Raw genomic sequence first — 20,038 nt, 5'->3', positions numbered from 1 at the left:
ACACTGGCTTGAAACCTATCAAAGCCTTAGAAAGGCTGCAGCCACCGTAATACACACCGTGATGCTGCAAAAGCCCCTCTCACATCAGAAAGTGCATCAAGTTTCCACTAGAAAAGCTGCTGAGCAGCCGCTGTGCATGAGCCGCTGGCCCAGGGCTGCTGGGACAGAGCCACCCAGTGGGACCCACTTTTGGCCACAACCCTGGTCCCCACCACTGGCCTCAGCTGACCCAATGGATGTGGCACAACGGGTTGAGCCCACCAAAAAAGTTAAATTCTTCCATCTGCCTGATACACAAATAAAGTGACTCCCAAAACGAAAGAAGCTACTGGTAAATACTGAGGAAAAACTGTGGAATCAAGAAGGACCATGGTCGCTCAGTGCCTGCGCCTTGTGCTTCCTAATCTCCCAGCAGCTATCTGCGAGAGGCCCTGTGGCCTTGTGCAATGCCCTGCTCACCCATCCGGACCCCAAAACTCCCCAGGGACGCTCTTTCCCACCCCAGCTCTGCCTGTGGCTGCCGAGCACGGGGAGACAAAGCATCCTCCTTGGGACGCTTTCTATCTCTTGTGGCCCTTGTTCCTCCGCTTGGTGTGGTTGGGGGGGCCGGCGGTGTCGCGGCGGACGCAGAAGTGCTTGGCCACCAGCTGCCGGCACTGCTCGCACCGCACGGTGCAGCACCAGTGGAACTTGCAGTTGCAGCTGGCCACCACCTCTGTTCTCCTCTCCTCCACACGCAGCCCGCACTCAGTGCACAGCCGCCGGCAGCTCCTCTTCTCCCACTGCGAGAGGTTCTTGCCGGTCTGCAGGCACTCACGGCCCTCGGTGCCATGGTGGCCCAGGCTGGCGTTTCTTGTGCAGTAGTCGGGAGAGTCCTCCAGGAAGACGAGCTCCGTTGCGTGGACGTGGTGGAAGGTCTCCGCCGTGGCCCCGCGGCTGTCGGCGCTGTTGCCGGCTCTCATCCGCCTCTTGTCCATCTCCAGCTTGTGGGCTTGGTCATATTTTATCTTCAGATAGTTCCCGATCTCACGAAACTCAGCCAGCTGGAGCCAGCAGGTCTGGATGCTGCAGCTGCCCGACACCCCGTGGCACTTGCAGGTTCGCTTCATTGTGGCTTTCACGGCCTTGGTGGAAAAGGTGGAGAAATTAGGAGCAGCACAGCATCATTATATAAACGCCTAAGCCAGGCTCTAAAGCATTTGTAATTTTGGGGGCAATGGGCCAAAAGTGGCTCATGCTGGGCACAACTTCAGGTCCTTCCAGGACAGGAGCTGATGCTCTTATTTCAGTTCCCGGAAAACATCTGTCCCTCTTTGCTACTTAAAACGACAGAGCTAATGAGTCTGCAGACTTGCAGGTGCTGTTTCTCCAGGACAGGAAAAAAGCACATTTGTTGGGTCATGCCCTTCTCCTGTCAGTCTGCAGCTCATGTCCCTCATCAGAGCACTGACCCATCATCCCTCTCAGAGGTTTCATTCAGAACGTGTGAAACTGCTTGGGAATAGTCATACCCAACCTCTCTGCATCTCCTCCGGGCCAGGCACTTCACAGATATTATCTACCTATCTCCCTCTGGTATTTATAAGGTCCCAATCACTGGCATCTATGTGAGATTAAGCCTTGACACACCCTATGAGATAGGTATGTTAAGTGTTGCCGTCCTTGTTTTTACAGACAAGGAGGTTTGGCAAGATGCTGAGAGCCTGCGCCGGCCCAGGCAGGGAGCAGGAGGCGAGTCTGGCAGCCAGCTCAGAGCAGGGCCAGCTCACACCTGGCTTCCCTGGCCAATTAGCTTGGAAATGCATATTGCAAGAAAGTCAAGGTGGTTCTTGCTTTGTTTTACAGACCAGACAAGCACTAAGTGAGTATAAAACCTGTGCATTTTTTAATAAGTGGTGTGTGCCGGTAGTTACCTGCCTTACACACAGCTGCAGAAGCTCAAAGTGGGAACAGCTCTCACTGCAGTTCCCTGAGTTCAGGTTTCGGGCCAGATTCTGGCTGTATATTTTTTTTCCCCTGGCAAACACTACAGGGCCTAGATTGTCACAGAGGGCTAGAGAAAGGGACCTGAACAGCCCACCAGACTCTTGGATTTTGTTTTCTATATAGTCATTATTATTATAATAAATATTTGACTTACAAGTCTCCCGACTTCATTGTTGTGCAGGTTAATCAGCGCGCGGGTGTCGTGTCCTGTTTCCAGAGCATCCACAAAGAGCTTGGAAATCCTCTCCCCAAAGTCCACATTGTCGCTGCATCCTCCCCAGACCCAGCCTCGGCCACCTGCAAGACAGAAACACGCTCAGAGCAGAGCCATCCCATTGGGCCAAATTCTGCCCTGAAATCCTGGGCAGGGGTGTGAGAGATGCTATCAGCCCCTCTCTAGGCAGCAGCTCACCAACGCGGCCGTTCCTGGAGTCATCGCAGCCGCAGCTCTCAAAGTCGCCCATGCTGCAGTTCCTGGTGAGGGTGTACATGACGCCAGCCGAGCTGATGGCGTGTACGAAGGATGTTTCCCGGGTAGCTGGAGGAGAGGAGGAAAAAAAGCTGTCACATGCAAACACAGACATCAGTCCTGGTTTATTGGGAACGAAGTGCTCCTGTGCTGCAAAGGTGCAAGAAGGGAAAAAACCCCCAGTTTGTGCAAAAGGTAAGGTGCTACAGAAACGAAGACTGGAGCCTCTTCAGGCTTCAGCACTAAGGTTTTCAGCAATTTGGCATTATAGTCTGCAGGTGTCCATGCATGGGATGGGGTTTCTTGGCAACAGCAGGATCTTACGGCAATGCCCCAACCCTGCTCTGGCCAAGGTTGGTTGCCACTCTCTTCACCTGGTACTCAGTTTGTCTCTGTCCTTTCCTGCCCAAAGGGTACGTTTGTGCTTTGATCTCGCTTGCTGGGGAAAAATCATGATTGATCTTGTTTCAGTCAGTGGTTGAACCTGTGCTAACGGCTGTCTGCACCCACGCTTCTAATTTAGTTTCTATTTTGGCTTTCCTAACAGATTCAAATAGAGATGCTGCTCTGGGAAAAAAAGAGATTTCTCCTCATTGTAGATAGTATTGAAATATATCCACAACTTTCTTATGAAGGCAGTTTCTCAGTGCAGGTCTCTGTTTTCTCCCATTGTTTCCCCTGCGCATCTCCCCATTGCAAGCTCAGGTGCCTCTGGCATTGCGCTCCCTGGGATGCTGCACACCAAGTGGCAGGAGCAAGCCCACGGAGTGGCACTGCGGGAAGGACCAAGCTCTAGCCTAGCACGGATAGAGATGCAGAGACAGCCTGGGATTCCTAGAAAAATGTTATTAAATATAATAAATGCTATTTATTATACCTATTAATACAGACACACAACCATGATTTCTGCAATGCCAAAGCCCTTTTTCATCAGTCAATTTAATTAGCAGCTGCAGCTCTCTCCAGAGTGCATCCCGGCTGGTACTCAGAGGCATCCCGGGATGGGATGCTGGTGCTGGCAGGGAAAGACGCACTCACCGCTGCGGAGCCGGTTGTGGGTGGAGAGCTGCAGGGCGCTCTCGGGGCAGTTCCAGCGCTCCCACCCAAACTGGAACTTGCACTCCTCCATCCCACTGTGCGCCCCGGCTGCCACGCTGCTGGAGTATGTCAGGTAAGCCTGGCATGGGAGACAGCGGGGTTAAAATGCATCAGTTTTACCATTTATCAATGAAAACAGACCTTAACGGGTTGTGAGTCCTTTCCCTCAGCAAGACTTGGAGTCAATATGCTCCAGGAAATCAGGTTCCTTGGAAAAGTCCCATTTCCCGTTTGCAAAACAAAATTGCTCTGCTTAAATTCCTGACAGTCTCTGTGTTAATTACCTTAGGTCCTGTCATCAGAAAGTTATTCACAGACCTGAAACAAAGAAAAGAAAATGAATCGCACAATTTATCTCAGGCTGATGAGCATCCCTAAAAACTGCCCTTTCCGCTGAGTTGGCCCCTACCATGCCACTGCATGGAGAACAGCGCTGTAGACGCCTGTGATGGAGAGGATGAGGAAGGTGCTTCTCTTCATGGCTGTCACAAGGAGTGGGGTTGGATCCCTGTTGCTGATCCGTAGCTCTCCGCACCGCAGGGCCGCCTCCCTCCACTCCTTCCCAAGGTGAGCTGTCAGGATGGAAGAAAGCTGCAGGAGCCTGATATTTATAAGGTGAAGCTGTGAATAGTCAAAACCCCCCATTCATTTGCTACCCAATGACTTAATGTGGTAAAAAAAAGCTCCTGCTCCAATGGGTGACAAGGAACCGCCTAAGGTTGCACTTCAAAAGGCAGTGCGGTGTCCCTGGGAGCGGGATGGTCTGAAGAAGAGCAAACTTCCCTAACAATGGGACACTTTTAACTCTCTTCCCCTCTGCCACCATCCCATTCTCTTGGCCCCAAGTCTGCTTGCCTTCTCCTTTTCATCCTCTGCTTGCCAGCGGAGGCTCAGTCCCTGCGTCCCTCCGAAATAACAAGCAGATACATTTCTATAGTTCCCCTGCTATCTGCCTGCTCCCTCCTATGAGAACTCCCCGAGGAGTTTTAACAACCATTCTGTGAAGATCTATAGGGGATATACCTCCCAGGTCTTCTTGATTTGAAGAGATGCATTTAACAGCGGAACTTTTTTCCCTCCTTGCCTTTTTATGATGAAAGTTTCTGCATTTCCATCCTGATAACAGCGTGCACAGCTTGGGAGTGTTTGGAAATCTCTCTAATTTACGCGGCTGCAGCTTGGGAACACTGCGTGAATCATTTATGTGGTTTGCTCTATGCTGCAATGCTGTAATTAGGGGAACAGTTTTCTGGGGTTAGCAATTTCCCCATAGCGAAGGCTGCAGCAGCTCTGCCAGCAGGAGCGCCGAGAGGGGAACAAGGGGCCTCCACCACTGTCGAGCCATCGGCTGCACTCAGGAAAGGAAAATCCTTATCAGAGGAAACCCAAAAACCCCTCTTAATAGTTATGGCCAATATTATTATGGGCTGTAAAGGGCTGTGATGCTGCAGATGGAACAATAGTGAGGTAGTGTTCATGGAAACGTCTTGGTCTGTTTTCCTGTGGCTGGATGGTCCCAGCTGGGGTCTGGCTCACCCTGGGTAGGGATCGTGCCTGCTGAGTGGGGCAGTGTGGGTGTCAGCCCAAAAGCAGTGCTGTGCTGTGTCAGCAGTGCCAAGCAGTGCCCCCTGCTCTGCCAGGCACTGCCACGCAGCACATGGGTGCAGCATCTACCCTGCGCTGGCTCTTTGGCAGGGCAAGGATGCTGCCCTCCTCCTCCTCCTGGGTCTCCTCTTGACCCCTGGGTACACCCATCTCCCGGGGTTCATCAGTGCTTCTACAGGTCTGTCCCTCCATCCCAGGGGTGGGCAGACGAGCTCCTCGCTCCTCCTGGCTGCAAAAGCACAGGGACCATCCCTGTGCCACTGCTGCCAGCACGGTGGTGAGCCAGAGGAGAGCCCTCTCCTCCAGACCCTGCAGCAGGGAAACCTGGAGTCAGCTCAGCAAAGCCACAAACAACTGTTTGCAGCCACAGGAGTAAAATTGCGGATTTGGTTGAAAAGCAGAGATGTAAAATACCTTCCAAGTGAGCACAAAGCTGGTGTAGTCCTGCCAGTATGGCAAAACCCTTTCTGAGTCAGCATTTTAATCATTACCATTCCAAACAGATCTTATGTGTTAGAGCTGTCAAAGGACAATTACTGGGAATAAAGTATTCCCCATGTATCAGTGAAGTTCGTTGATTAAAGCCCATGCATACGGTTCAGAAATCTGCTGTGCATTTTCTACATGCACACAGGTCATTTTGGGGTTGCTTTTTGTCAAAGCATTTTGTCAAATGGTTGTCATTTTGTCTTGCTATCCCTGGGGCATGTTGCTGGGTTTTTTGTTTTTTTCTTCTCTGAGAGAGCTTGTACAGCTAAAAAAATGTTGGCGTGTCTGCTCTGTCAGTTCACACATGATATTCCTATCGCACGCCAGGAGAATGTCAGCGTCTCTGGGCGTGAAGCTCTGCCGCAAGCAGTCACTGCCGTCTGCAGGATCACACAGCTATTTGCTTGGCTATTAAAAATGTCCTTTCCAATTAAAGTCACAGGGATCTTAAAAGTCACTGGCAACATCGTCACTTATGCTAGCTGTCAGCAAACAAAGCAGCGTGCTGGGACAAGCCTTCCCGCACCGCTGCAGGTTTTTTTCTACATTTACACCTTGGTCCTGGTGAGCAGAAGCCAATGCTTCTGCAGGGTCATCCAGTCCAGCAAACTGGTGGGACTGTAACGATCCCAGTTGTATTGCTGCTGGACTTTCCCACCTCTGGCAAAAGCAGACTTTGGTCTTGCTGTGTTGATAGATTTTGCACTTAGAATGCTCCATGCAGTGTCCTCACAGTAAAAGAGATTAAATATAGATGTCTCTGCTTGCAGCTGGGTAAACTGAGGCACAGAACTGGGCAGTCTTGAGAGCTGAAGGTAAATCAAGGGAGAGCAGGGCTGGATGTAGCTATTTGGAAGCTAATTTTGTTGCTTTGCTCTGTACGTTGCAGGGCGTGTGTGGGTGAAGCCTGGTCAGGCTCAGGAAGGCGGCAGCAGGGCTGGATGCTGCAGTGGGGCTGAGTGCTCCCCCATCGCAGCCTGGGTTGCCTGATCCGCAGGTCCCCTCTGTGAAACCATGCTGAAGGAATTTCTCTTTGGTTTTCCCACAGCCAAAAAACTTGCTTTTGGTTTGGTCTTGGATAGAGAGGGGGTGGGGAAAGATCTGAAAGGAAAATTCTGTTGAATTTACCTGGTTATGCAGAAAAACTCTGCTGTGCTGGGCAGCTCCGGACCTCAAAGAGAGCTGTCAGCCCCCCGGTGCAGTGCCAGGGCATGAGTGTGCCTTGGCTCCCTGCACTGTTGCAGGACAGGCTGTTTGGAAAGCGGCATTCTGAGCGTCAGCCCGAGCCCCTTGGTTTTATGCATAAAATGTTGATGCTTTGCTACTTATTTTCTTGCTGCATGACCAAACAGCCAGTGCTCTGCACAGGATGATCGAAATCCTGAAGTATTTTGCTATCTGCCCCAAGTCATGAGACAGTAATAGTATATACGGCCCCATGCACCCATAAAACCCTCTTCACATCAGAATAGGGGTTTTAAGAGAATGCAGACACAAGATAAATCAGTTTACATGAGTGCCACACACTTGGCCGGGCAGTGGGTCCCGCAGGGACAAGCTCTCAGCTTTTTGAGACAGTGAGGCCCATGGCTGTGGACAACAGGAAAATAAAGCGGAGACCACTTGCTAAATTGCCTTCGGCAGGTGACACATTCAGACCCCTAGCGTCAAATCCTGCATTAGCTGCCTTCTTTACAATAAAAATCCACCTGGGTAATTAGAAAGCCCCCTCCCTCACTGTGAGATGGAGGTGTTTTATGGTGCTCTCCTGCACCGCTCGCCCCAGGAAGCCACCCATGCCCCCGTGGGTGATGCCATGTCCTTGCCCTGTACACAGCCAGCCATTCAGCAAAGGGGACGTGTCCCTGTGCTGCAAAATACTCCATCACGGAGACTGCAGCCGCGAGGCAATCCTCATGCATGCTCAGCTCCACACAGGAATTGTTTGGTTTGGGGTTTTTTTGTCTTCCCAACTTTCCCATACTTGCAAAAATAAGTCCCTGTGTCTATGCCTGATGCATGGTCCTCAGGGACTGCTCTGGTCCCCAGGGACTGCTCTGGTCCCCAGCAGGATCCCATCTCCCGGTGATGCTGTGGGAGTTCTGCCTGTGTAACAAATATATTTTGATTAATGACTGGTAATTGAGGATGGAGGTGAAACTGAAATCAAGTTTTATGCCACACCTATCCAACAGGCTTCGCCCTCTTCATTCCTGATTTGGCACAGAGAAGTGGTTTGATGTTCACTTAAAACAAGGTTAAAATGTCCAACCGTGGTGGCTTAGGTGTGCTTTCCTAGTGACAAAATTATCTCAAGGACTTTCTGTCTCCTGCCTCCCCACAGCAGTTTGACACCCCTCGGTTGTACCAATACAACCAGTTTCCCTGTCTTTTAACCCTGATTCCCAGCACAGCCTCATGGACGGTGCGATGGGGCCAGGATTGAACCTCACCAGAGAGGCCAGGCAGGAGCAAGTCCAAGGTAAGAGGCTCTGATGCTGAAGGAAACATCCTGGAACAGAACACAGGACCATCAGGTTGCCCAAAACCAGGACCACAGGAGGCTCCAGGTTGCACAGTTTGGGCTTTACATCTTCTGGTTTCAGGATGCAAAAAAATTGGGTTTGGAAACAAATTCTGATTTTTCAGCCACAAGTCAGCTGGGGACAGGGATGCTTCCTAGTAAGGGCTGGCAAGGTGATTTGGGAAGAGCATTAATAGGGGTCAGAAATGGTCCCGGAGCATCACAGAGATCTCAGGTCTGTGTGCACAGGATGTTGAGTTTGGGCTAGAAAAGGGAAGAAGGGAAATGAGGGATGAAAAACTTTTTTTTCTTTCTGTCAGCAAGAGGCAGAGCAAGGGGCTCAAGGGGGAGATTTTATTTGCTGTGGGCCCATGCATGAGACGGGCAAGCATGGCACTGCTGTGGGGGGAAGGATGGGCTGGGTGCTGGGTTGGGGCCCTTCCAGCCCCATTGCTTGCTCTTCTGCTCAGGGGGGGCAGCAGTTGGAGGGGGGCATTCACCCTGTGAGCGGCCTCAGCCCAGCAGCCAAGCTGGGACTTTGCTCACGGGAGGAACAAGGCTATTTCACTTGCAAGCAGACAAAGGGCATTTCTTCCCCCTCCTTCTCCCTGGTTTTGCATTGCATGTTTTAAAGCTGTATGTTTCCGCTATCTGCTCACTCCAGTGACTTCCCGGCTCCCCTCCTAAGCCTCTGTCTCCTTGTCCTCACCTGTTTCCAGAGTCCCAAATGCAGCTCCCTTACCCTCCCAGCATGGGGGCAATGAGCAGATGAGCCTGCAGAGCCAAATGTCTTGATAAAAGCTCTGGCACGTCCCTCTGCAGAGGCGCCAGCAGCGGCATCCCCTCTGCACTGTGAAAGGAGGTCACCTTCTTCTGCCCCAAACTCTCTTGGCCCTCTCAGTGGAGCACAACTTTTCCTTGCTGAACATCTACCCCTGGAGAAGGGGTGTTTGTCCATCCTGGCTGAGTTTCCTAAAATCCCAGTGACCACTCGGTGCCTCCACCTGCACAGCATCCAAAACCGATGAAAAGCTACTTGTGAGCAATGACATGTCTGAACGTGGTCCTGCTATGTCTTGTGCTGTCCTGGAAAGCGGAGCAGGGTAAAACACCTAGGTTAAGATCAACTCCCAGACCTCAGCGACTCTGGAGAGGACTTGGCTGCCCGGTTGGTCCCTGTAAAGGCAGCTCCATGAGTTGATCAGCCTCACCTCACCTCCCTCCTTTAGGTGTGTTCTTCAAAGCCCAAGGGGCTGTTTACACCATAGCAGCATTATAAAGTAGGGACAAGTGTTTTGTTTTTCTCTCCTTCTTTAGAGGAAGTGTCATGCAAAACAGTGTTAGTGCAGCAGAGAGGTTACTGCCTGGGCATCTGCATGCAGGGAACAGATCTCTGTCCTGGCAATGTGTCACCTCAGCAGATAAAATGTCTGTCCAGGAAGAGATTGGGCACTTGATATGGAGGAAAATTATCACCTCCTTCTTAATCATTCCCGGCCAAACTCGAGTTAAATTATCTGATTACAATCTGGCTCATCTGGTGCTCCCCAGCCTTTCCCAGCGTGGTTCCTCGGGCTGTCTCTTCGCGGCTCTGGCTCTGTCACCCCTCCTGTCCCCCATCCACTTCATGTCACAGGGAACTGATTAAACCCAAAGATCTTAATTTCTGAGCTGGAGGATACATGTGTTGGTGCTGCCTGTGTCTGGTACACCAAATGTGGGAGGTTTTCAGACTCGCAGAAGACAACGGTGATTTTAGCTATGAATATTTTCTTAAAACTCATCTTTATTTATTTGGACAGAGGTGATTCAGAGTGCACAAAGCTGAGGTTTCCTCTGGAGGACCCTGGGCAAAAGAGCAACTTTAAAAGCACTTTGAGTCTTGCTGGGAAAAACAAAGTGAGGAAAAAACTTGTTCCTGCCACCTGCCTTGCCCCATGAAGGTGAGGTGGAACCTGCGCTGCTTGGGCTCGCTCCCCCCGTGGTGCCTCTGCTCTTCTCTCCTCCCTAGAGAAGCTCTTCTTGCTCTGCCTGTCTTTTTGCAGGCATCGAGCTGCCTATTTCCATTTCTTAATGGAGCAGGCCATTGATGTTGTCTTGGTATATATGCTTCAATTTTCAGATGAAGGCAGTGCCATGCATTTATTAATATTTGAGGTGGGAGGAGATGCCTCCAGCACTACCTGAGTTCAGAGTGAGGTGGCAACTTGAGGCAAGGTCTCTGGCTTTACTAAATCAGTTTTAGGCCTCTACTGTTCAATTTAAAGTTGACACGGTGGGAACACATAAGGTGGGGTCTGGCTCATCGGTCTGGTTTGTCAGCATCCTCCTGGCATGGAGACCTTAGGACCCTCGGTGAGGTGAATTTTTCCCAGTGACAGCCTTTGAAAACAGTTTTCCTTGATAGTATTCCCTCCCTACACCCCAGACCAGCTCTAAAAACATGAACTGCAGTGGTTTTGGAGGGAGCTTTGCCCAGTCCCATCGAGGATGAAAACTGCGTTTTGCATCTGGTAATTCAGAAAGGATAGAAATGGAGCAAAACTGACAGTGCCGGGATCAAACACAACGGTGCAGCGTAGCATGAACAGAAGGTGCAGAGGCCGGCGGGGATGCTCAGGGCAGTGTCCCCAGGCAGTGTCCCCTGCAGGCTGGTGATGAGGCTCCCCCCTGTGGGATGTCCCCACACCGCATGCCCAGCCCAGCCCGGCACCCACCCTGGGTGGGTGGCAGGGCGAGCCTAGGACACAGCGGGCACTTGGGTGGCCTGTGGACATGCATGGATGGGGCAGGCTTGCAAAGTCCTGTCCCATCTGAGTAGCTCAAGTGGCAGCTGGTATAAAAGTTGCCCAGTGATTGTAACAACCTCCAGTGATTTTTCAATTCTTGCTGCTCAGGTTTATTTATTTATTACCATGCTAATAAAAATATCTGTACTGTGGCTCTGTGGTTTGTCTGGCTGTGCTCAGTGCGAGAAGAAGCTGTACTTTAGCAAAACGTCCTTTCAGGGACAGGAAAGCTTGTCTGCATGCAACAACTGGGAAATAACAGAGAGCGTTTTCAGGGACCCTGCACTGCTCTGGGCTTCTGCAGCCTGTGTGAACAGGAGGGCTGCCTGGGCCTCTCTTGCACATGAAGGCAGATGGTGTCACCGCTGCCGAGTCACACATGATGAAACCAAAGTGTGATGAGCTGATGACACTTGCTCAAGGGGAGTGGCCTGGAGTGCAGGTTTCCTAAATCCTGCCCAGTTCACCTCCGTGGCATCCTGCCTTGCTTAAATCCCCCCTGGTGCAGTCAGCGTTGTTAATATATATTAACCATGGGGTAAGCTGGGTGCTGCCGGTCCTGAGCACTGGCAGGTCTGGCTAGAGGCACCCAGTGTCCGTAGGAAAACCCAGCCCAGCTCCGGTTGGTCCTTCAGGTCCTGCTGGGCTTGCGCAGGAGTTATTAGTGCCCAGAAGGTTAATCTCCAGGCTCAATGCATTGCCTGAGGAGTCTGAGTGTGACACTGTTCCCTAAAGCAGGACCCCTTCCCAGGGACTCGGTGCACACTGAAGCAGAGACCAAAGCTGCCAACAGGTATTACTGGTCAGCATGTTTTATCCTGGCATTACAGAGAGAAAGAACATCCCTGCCATTCGAGCTTGGCTCTGGGATTTATGTATTTTAGCCCATTCTGAATACTGAGTGCTATTTTAGGTTCAGCTTTTTTATTTCCTCCTTAGCTGTGCACCACTGAACCCTTCAGACATAAAGTTTATAAAAGCAGGTAAGTTAAAGCTTTATTAGTCCCCTGTGCAGCTAGGAAATAAATGAAGCTATGGTCAGTGCCATGAGGAGCCAATGCTCACGTCAAGGCAGCTCCTGTTTGAAATAGTCTTCAATTATCTATTGTGAGCAGGGAGGCAGATTCCTGTATTCAGCCACACCAAGGCCTGACATTTCCAATTCCCTTAGTATTTTTGAAACACATTAAAAAAGAAGTACAATTAAATTGGAGCCCTGACTGTGTGCATCGCGCTTGGGATGTTAAAGCAGCATGATAATAAAATGGTGCCAGAAGTATGTTAAGACAGAGACACGATGATTTTCAGCTGGGTGTGTTAGAAGAAATGATGCCAGTGTGGACCCAAGCAGGGTGGCACACCCCTGGGAGGGAGTACTGTGTGGTGCCATGTGGTGCCTTGCTGCCCCGGGATGCCCCATGGCAGGGGGATGTCTGGGCAGGCCTGTGTTTACCATGCGGTCACAGCAAATCCCCACTCACTCACGCTGGGAGCAGTTTCTTCCAGGTTTTCCCTGCTTTGAAGCCCTCAGTAGAACAAACACCCTCCCCTTTGCTATGTGACCAAGATGTGGGGGCTGTTGAGTGGGCACCAGCAATCCTTCAGTGGTGCCCGTGGCCTTCCCACTCTCAGGCTACTGCCATTTCAGCTGCCCCCATCTCAATCTGGATTAATGCCACCAAAGTCATTAGCATTACTGGGGATGTCTGCCAATGTAGGAGAACTGCAGCTGGCACGAGCTCCCTCCAAACACCGCCGGTACGCGGTGAGGTCTGTGCCGGAGCTGGTGCATGGTGGCTGATGGCAGGAGCTGGTGGCCTTCCCACTCTCAGGCTACTGCCATTTCAGCTGCCCCCATCTCAATCTGGATTAATGCCACCAAAGTCATTAGCATTACTGGGGATGTCTGCCAATGTAGGAGAACTGCAGCTGGCACGAGCTCCCTCCAAACACCGCCGGTACGCGGTGAGGTCTGTGCCGGAGCTGGTGCATGGTGGCTGATGGCAGGAGCTGGCACGAAGCAGTGCCAAGGGCTTAGGTTACTCAGCTCCTGCTGATATAGAGACTGCTGAAATAGGAACCTGGACAGGACGGAAATAAAACAATACAAGCCAGGAGGAGTGCTGGGGACGCTGGAACTATTATAAAGCCATTATGGAGCTATCACAGCACTGATGGCTATTGCTGCTCCTGCTCCCTGGAGAGAAGAGTCTCAGAGTGCTGCTGCTGCCCCAGGGCATCGCTGCTGCCCCAGGGCATCCCTGCTGCATCCATCCCCAGTCCTGGGACTCGGCCCCAGAGGGGTGTGCCTTTGCCCAGGGCATCTCGTGTCTGATCTCTTCATTGTGAAGAGATATAGGACCCACACGTGTTTCTTTAATGCTTTGAGATGGTGGCTCTGGTGCTAGCAGGGATGGGGGGACCAGCTGTGGTGAGACGTGACCTGGGGTAGCTCCCATGGTTAGACAGAAAAAGAAAAAAAACAATTCCTTATTCTGAGAAGGAGGATTATTTCTAACATCACAAGAAAACAAAGCAGACCAAGAGGGGTTATTTTGCCCAAACAAGATGCTGTTTGAAAACACCCACTTGGAGTCACACATCATTTTTTCCCTCCTCGCTTGTTGCGGCTTCGACAAACCCAAAAATTTCAATACTGAGTTGGCCTCTAAATTCACAAGACCAACTTAAAATTCCCAAGATTCTTGTTTTATTTTGAAAAATCTTGTTCTTTTCATTCACTGCTTAGTGCCGGAGCCCTAGAAGACCTGATTTTCACATGTGTCTCTGATCACAGCAGCTAGAAACACCCTTTACCTCCCCCTTCCCCCTCCTTTTTTCCTGATTCCCCATCGATTGAATGAATTCTGGAACCAGGCCTCGAAGCAAACACCAAGCGCTGGGAGCTTTGCAATCGATGGTAGGAGTTGTCAAGAGCTGTTGTTAGTGCAGCGTACAAGATGTGCGTGAACCATCCCCAGCAATTGTTCCTTCCCAAGCCAGCTCTTCTGACAAGACAGAAAGCACACGGAGACGCTTTTCCTGGCACAGATACCCGCCGTGGAAGATGAAATGAGAGCTTACCCTGTCAGTTTGAGCCGCGTTGGGTTTGAGCTGGAGAAACACCCTCGCGCACACACACACCTGCTCCCACATACTCTGGCTCGGCCCCAGCCGTCCTCGTGCCACCCTTCATGTTCAAGGCTGAGCCGGGACACGTCTTGGTGCCCAGGACCGCGTTGGGACGGCTGGAGCTCACTGGGGACACACGAACCCGCTAAGTGGGAGCAGGTGGAATGGCCAGGACCGGCTGCCCGTCCCTGGGAGGGCACAGCAGCTTTGTTTGCCTGTGTGCAGTCTGGGAGGCTCCCCTGGCTTGGCACCAGAAGGTTAGTGCTTTTTGAAATACTATTGGTTTTGCCTTGTGTTTTTGGAAAAACAAGGGGGAGCTGGGGAGAGGCATGAAACCCATCCTGGCTTCTTCTGCCTCAAGTTTCTGCTGCCATGGGCACCTCTCCCCCCGACCTTCTCCTTCCCACATGGCTGCAGCTCAGACCCCTGATCCCACTGAGCTTGTGTTTCCCCAAAGCCAAGACTTCTGCAGCCTTTACCTCACATGGGCATATCAGCTTTTGTTGTGGTAAACCAGCCACCCAGCCAAAGCTGATTGACCTCAAACATTGCAGAGGTGGACCTAAAGATCTGCTGTGAGATGCCTCAGCAACCTGGCGCTAATGACCCAAGAAAGAGAGAACACCCAAATATATTTGGAAAAAAACCCCACATGCGCTTTGGGACTCGGTCTGTGGTTATCTGAGCTGGGGTTGGCAAGATCCAGGGGGTTTTAGGTGGAGCTCCAACTGATACGCAACACACACGTGCCCTTTTCTTAGGAGAGCTAGGTTCAGGGTTTGTCCTCCCTGGCTTTCACTGTTAGCAAACGCCTGCCTAATGAGATTTATTAAATCAATTAACCTCGTGTTCAGTAATGACAGGAATGCAGATTTCCTCTGCTTGGCCAGGGCTGCTATGACTGTGCAGAGCAGTTAGAGGTGACTCACAGAGTGAGTGGACTCAGACAGGATCCCAGGATCCCTCAGACAGGAGGCATGGCCCTGTCCCCAGGATGCAGGGGGCAAGGTTGGCTTCATGGTGATGCCAAGAAAGTGGGTGTTTATCTGTATATAATGTTTTTTGGTTTTTTTTTTCTGTAACTGGATTACACGTAAAGTGTTTTTCCTTTGGAGGAGTTGCAGGGTAGCATCTAGTTATGTTAAGGAGCCAAACAGCAAAGGGTTGTAGCTAACTGGCAGAAATATTTAAGTTTCACACCTGGAGCTGGTTGAGTTTGTGGATGAAGTTGTCTGCAGCCCAGCTGCCCCCCAGGACAGAGGCTGGGGAAGGACCTTGGCTCCCAGATGACTGTTGGTGAGCCCCAGTGCTGGAGGATGCTCTCCTGGGGACTGAAGGTGTTTCCTAGATGTGGGCAAGGTGTTTGGTTTGATTTGGCTTGTGGCTCCCTTAAATATTTCCTCAGCGTAATGACTGGAATGATGAAAATTCACTGTCTCAGCCTTAAGTGATGAGCAGCTTCCTGGTCTGTGTCCCCAGCTTTCCCCGCAGATAAGGACCGTAACACTCTTTGGTTAAGATAATAGGGAGCCAGGCCTGTCCCTGCTCTTCACAAATTTTAATCTTATGATGAAGTGATTTCACACAGCAGCAGAGAGGGACACTTTCCGATTTGGGGTACTGTAACTACATGTCTTTAACTTTAAACCTCTCTTAACTGCTAATGGTGAAAGAAGCAGTCTCCTGGGGCCGGTGGGTGAAGGGTAGAAAGATATGGACTTTTCCCTTGAGGAGTTTTTCCTGGTGTGCAGGTGCTGTGTACTCTGCTGGGTGCTTTTGCAGTCAGATACAAGGGTGGGGAACTTGCCTGAAAGTTTTTGTCATCTACATAGGCTTCTCCGTGGGGTGAAACATGTTTTGGGTTTCCAGTGTCAGGCTTTAAATGCAAACAGCTGAATTGGAAGGAGGTTTAATGGGGTCAGAGTGAGCCCTGCAGTGGCACCAGGAGCAGCTTTGAGCCAAGTGCTTGGTCAAATTTGGTATCTCCAGAGCTGTAGACAGTGCTCTGATCTCTCATATCACTACTTAGAGCCCTGCTGCTAATCCTTTGTATCTGTGCATACATGAGAGGAGAATATCTCTGTTGTTTTCTTGCTCTGGCCAGACGTTCACGCTCTTTCTCTTGTAAAGTGCAGGCTTGAAGACACAGCCCAGTCCTTGCGTTTTGGGGAGAACTTGGGGGCACAGGCCTTGTCCATTGGCTCAGTTGTGCCAAATAAGTTTTTGGTGATTTACAGCTTATTCTGCTGAGTGAGCTGGCCGATGCTCTGAATGGGCAGAGAAGGAGGGAGATGTCATGTGGAACAAAGTGCTGTCTACTGGCAAAAACAAGGAGAAAGTCCAGTTTTGGGCTTACCCACTGAGTGTGATACAGTGCTTAAAAGTCATCCTGTGTAAAAGTAACGGGTAGTCTGAGTGAACGGTATTAGTTGTATGGGTTTCCAGTAGGAGTTGTTCTGAGTGCTGTCTCTGAATGCTCTCTCCATGAAGGAGCTGTCATCGAAGTAGATATTTAAAAAATGTCAAAGGCTTTTTGACCTCAAAGTGTGTGGGGGTGAGGGGAAGGCATGAGTCACAAAGAAGATTGCACCATTTTCTTTGTTGCTCATTCCTTCATGTTCTTCACCCTCTAAATAAAAATGAGTATTAATAAATCCAGCAGACCCTTAAAAACTTAGAGTCAGGTGCCAAGGGGAATGAGATCCTCCAGGGAGAATGTACAAAAAGACTTGGTCATTAAGAGAAAACAGCAGTTGTGTTGAACTGAGGAGTAGTGATTGAAATAGCATCTTGGCCCCTTGCATACCACTGACATTATGGAAGCTTTAACTGAAATCACTGGTCCTGCATGATCTGTGTTTTCCCTTGGTTTCTTGGCCACCTCCGTTTACTTTTCATTGTCACTGGAAGTCACCCATTTTGTGGCTACGCTGCTGCTGCTTAATTGCAGTTCTGACTATTCACATTGAAAGTCTGATGTCAAGCAACCCTTAAGTAAATGAGATCTTTCTAAACGCCGCTCCAACCATTCATTTCTGGTGTCTGAAGCTCATTTCTGCCTTGCTTTATGCAGGTATAAACCCAGAGTAACCCCACTGAAGTACACAGAATTACTCCTATTTCACAGTACAGGTAGGATCAAACTGAAGCTCCAGGGAGAGCAGTTTATTTTTCCCAGAGTAAGCACTTGTTTTCCTAATACCATTGCTAATTAATTTGAGAAATAAAGTGATACAATGTAATTGAGAATCCTCTGTGCTCGTACCAGAGTCTATTTTTGCCAAGCTCTCCACAGACCAGTGGGGTTGTTATTGCACCACCAGTAATGAAGATTTAGGGAGTCTTGCTTCCTTTGGAGGTTTGTGTCCTATGCCTCTGTGCTGCTGAAGGTCTCTTTCCCATCCCAGAAAATCAGTGCAATAATAAGTTTTCTTTCCTTCTCTCACCTCACTGCATTCCTGTATTGCTTGATATTAGATGGGCCAAGGGCTGTGTGTCCTGCAGTTGTCCCAAGGTTGATGGGATCTCGGCAGGCTAAAGAGAGAAAAAAACTGTGGAGAGGGTACTGCAGCCCTTCTCTCACCTAGGACGCTAATTTGAACATTTCCTCAGCCCAACCATCAATTTTTCATGAAATTTCTAAGCAGGTGCTTGTCTCTGAGACCTCTAACCTACTGCTGGACAGGACTGAAGCAGGCCAGCAGCTTTCCGTCTTGCTCATGTGTGCTGCCAAGCTGGGGGTTTAGAAGCTTAGGAGCTACTAGCATACAAAATTTGCCCCTCGGAGTTCTCTTGAAACACTCTTTTGAGCGAGACAGGGAAATGGAGTGAAGTCTCCTGGCTGCTGAGAAGGCATTTGGGAGATGCCTGGAGGTCGGTGTCATCTGGGGGTCTGGGAATCTGCGGGCCAGAGATTTACGTGCTGACAGAGAGGGGCTGTGTGTGGCCCAGGGGGACCCTGTGGGTGCCTCAGGTAACTCTTCCCAACCTGGCTGTGCTTTTGAGATGCTGTGGCAATGCAAAAGAAGAAAGAAGGGTGCTAGTAAGAGTTGAAGTGTAAACCCTATTTCTGCAAGGCTCAAAGACAGCAGATCCAAAGAAACCTGTTTATTGTGAGGCTTAAGAAAACAATTTTTATGCAAATTGGGGCTTTTTTTGGCAAGTAATGGGGTTGATACAGAATTTGGAATTATAGTTTTAAGAATAAAAACACAAACCAAACTTCTTCCCCAGGGAACATTAAATGAGCAAATGTTTGCTAAAATAAATGGTAGAAAACATGGTGGGGGGTGAGGGGGCAAAATAATCCAGACCAAACAATCCAACTTGGAAGCCAAAACCCCACTGAAGAAGCAGCAGTCACATCTTCAATTTTACGCTCAGGCTGTACTTTCATTTTGCTTTTCTTGTTCGATAGCTGCCAGAAAAACAGAGGAAACAAAAACATCATAAATAAACATTATAGTGATTGTGCCAGATACAGATTTCTGCAGTTATGCTTAGAGTCAGGGGATGGTAAGTCCCCACTTGCTTTCTTTGGCCACCCTGGAAATGCCAACATATTCCCACATCTATGTGCAAACCTCTTCTTGCATTTACAGCTTTAGTTTTGGTAGGGTTTAAAAAAAACAGGGGAAAAACAGGTATCTTATGTCAAGGAACAGTGCATCTCCATAGCTGTCAGTACTGACATCCAAAGTGGTTAGTGATACTTTCTGAAGGAAACTGCTCACAAAGTCTGGTTTAAATGTAGAGAAATGTCATTTTCACATCCAAAGTGGAACGTGAATCACAACCCTCATCTGGCTGCCTATGCACAGTGTGTGTGTGGGAGAAGACCCTGCATGAGAAAAGCCCAGGGGTGCTTCGCTAAGGAAGACTGTCCGTCAGATGAGGATGATGATGGGTTTCTTTTGCAGCCTTATTCCCCGAGACTCTGCCTGGAGGTCTCCTGGCCAGGGCAGACAGCAGGGACCAGTGGGGGGCAGCAGCTCATCTGCCTGACAGCGTGGTAAATCCCGAGCCTAGGCACCTGTGGGGATGCTGCCAGGGATGCACAAGGGCTCCCCTGCACTCCTGTGCCTCTGAAGAGGCTGGTAATGTGGTCATTGCAAACAGTTTGATCCTGTTACCTGCAACCCGCAGAAAAACTGTTCTTGCTTTTAGCAGAAGGAAGAGCAATCCCATCAGAAAGGATTTTTAGGACAAAACACATCAGTTACAACTACTCGTATGTTTGGAAGCCCAGTATAGAGTGCAAGTCTTAGTATTATCCCCAGTTAAAGCCGGGGATGAGTTTGAGCCTGTAATCCTATGATTAGTATTCATTTTGCATGTGAACTGCAATACAGATTGTGTCCTTGCTACTCGTAGTTCAAATAGCCTTATAAGCACTTACTTTCTTTAGTGGGCAATGGATTTTTCTCTCTGGTTTCTGTCTTCTTCAGCTTGGTCTTGTCAAATGTTTCAATTTCTGCAAAATCTGGTTTGTCGGACATGATGGGTCCTGACAAAGAAAGGAAAAACACACCCGTGGCTTCATTAGCTAGTGCTGTGATATCAGCCATCTGCAAAGCATTTTCTGCTCAAAAGAAAAAAAAATAATAAAAATGTTTATTCAACCCCCCAACCCCCAAATGTAACACCTCAATCTGGGACCTCTCCCTGAAGCTGTCTCTTTCAAGCAAAAGAAGAAAGGCATAAATAGAATTTTGTCTATATTATTCCAACTAAATTTCTAAAAATCATGTTATGTATATGGAAACAAAGATATTCTCAGTACAGAAAAGACAATGCATTAATTGCCAATAATCCACGGTACCTCCTGATGTAAACCTCTATTTTAAGGAAGGCTGCTAACAAGAAAGTCTACAATAATCCTCAAATCCAATACGAACAAAGAGCATCAATTATTATTTTGTTTTAAATAGTAGGATTTGTCTTTTA

At 49.6% G+C, this 20,038-nt stretch overlaps 2 protein-coding genes across 2 annotated transcripts; both read right to left on the bottom strand.

Moving 5' to 3' along the window:
- Nucleotides 1–560: 560 nt before the first annotated feature.
- Nucleotides 561–4,033, bottom strand: WNT8A (wingless-type MMTV integration site family, member 8A). The gene is made up of 6 exons (XM_010188264.1): nucleotides 3,963–4,033; nucleotides 3,838–3,871; nucleotides 3,494–3,632; nucleotides 2,399–2,524; nucleotides 2,141–2,283; nucleotides 561–1,124 (listed from the first exon to the last, which is right to left on the bottom strand). Exons 1-6 carry the CDS (start codon nucleotides 4,031–4,033, stop codon nucleotides 561–563), a joined length of 1,077 nt encoding a protein of 358 aa, XP_010186566.1.
- A 14,438-nt stretch (nucleotides 4,034–18,471) lies between these two features.
- Nucleotides 18,472–19,590, bottom strand: LOC104534927 (thymosin beta-12-like). The gene is made up of 2 exons (XM_010188253.1): nucleotides 19,491–19,590; nucleotides 18,472–18,509 (listed from the first exon to the last, which is right to left on the bottom strand). Exons 1-2 carry the CDS (start codon nucleotides 19,588–19,590, stop codon nucleotides 18,472–18,474), a joined length of 138 nt encoding a protein of 45 aa, XP_010186555.1.
- Between the last annotated feature and the right edge of the window lie 448 nt (nucleotides 19,591–20,038).

This window comes from Mesitornis unicolor, unplaced genomic scaffold, assembly GCF_000695765.1.
Source record: "Mesitornis unicolor isolate BGI_N332 unplaced genomic scaffold, ASM69576v1 scaffold54080, whole genome shotgun sequence".
NCBI lineage: Eukaryota > Metazoa > Chordata > Aves > Mesitornithiformes > Mesitornithidae > Mesitornis > Mesitornis unicolor.
Note: the sequence above shows the minus strand (reverse complement) of the source record. Positions and strands in the feature narration are given on the sequence as shown.

What these genes read in the sequence shown, in the direction of transcription:
- WNT8A (XM_010188264.1), bottom strand. Translation starts at nt 4,033, where the DNA reads ATGAAGAGAAGCACCTTCCTCATCCTCTCCATCACAGGCGTCTACAGC. An exon ending in CTCCAGGAACGGCCGCGTTG is followed by an intron (nt 2,284 to 2,398) that starts GTGAGCTGCTGC and finishes TCTGTCTTGCAG; the next exon opens with GTGGCCGAGGCTGGGTCTGG. An exon ending in ACAATGAAGTCGGGAGACTT is followed by an intron (nt 1,125 to 2,140) that starts GTAAGTCAAATA and finishes TTTTCCACCAAG; the next exon opens with GCCGTGAAAGCCACAATGAA.
- LOC104534927 (XM_010188253.1), bottom strand. Translation starts at nt 19,590, where the DNA reads ATGTCCGACAAACCAGATTTTGCAGAAATTGAAACATTTGACAAGACC. An exon ending in TCCATTGCCCACTAAAGAAA is followed by an intron (nt 18,510 to 19,490) that starts GTAAGTGCTTAT and finishes TTTTTCTGGCAG; the next exon opens with CTATCGAACAAGAAAAGCAA.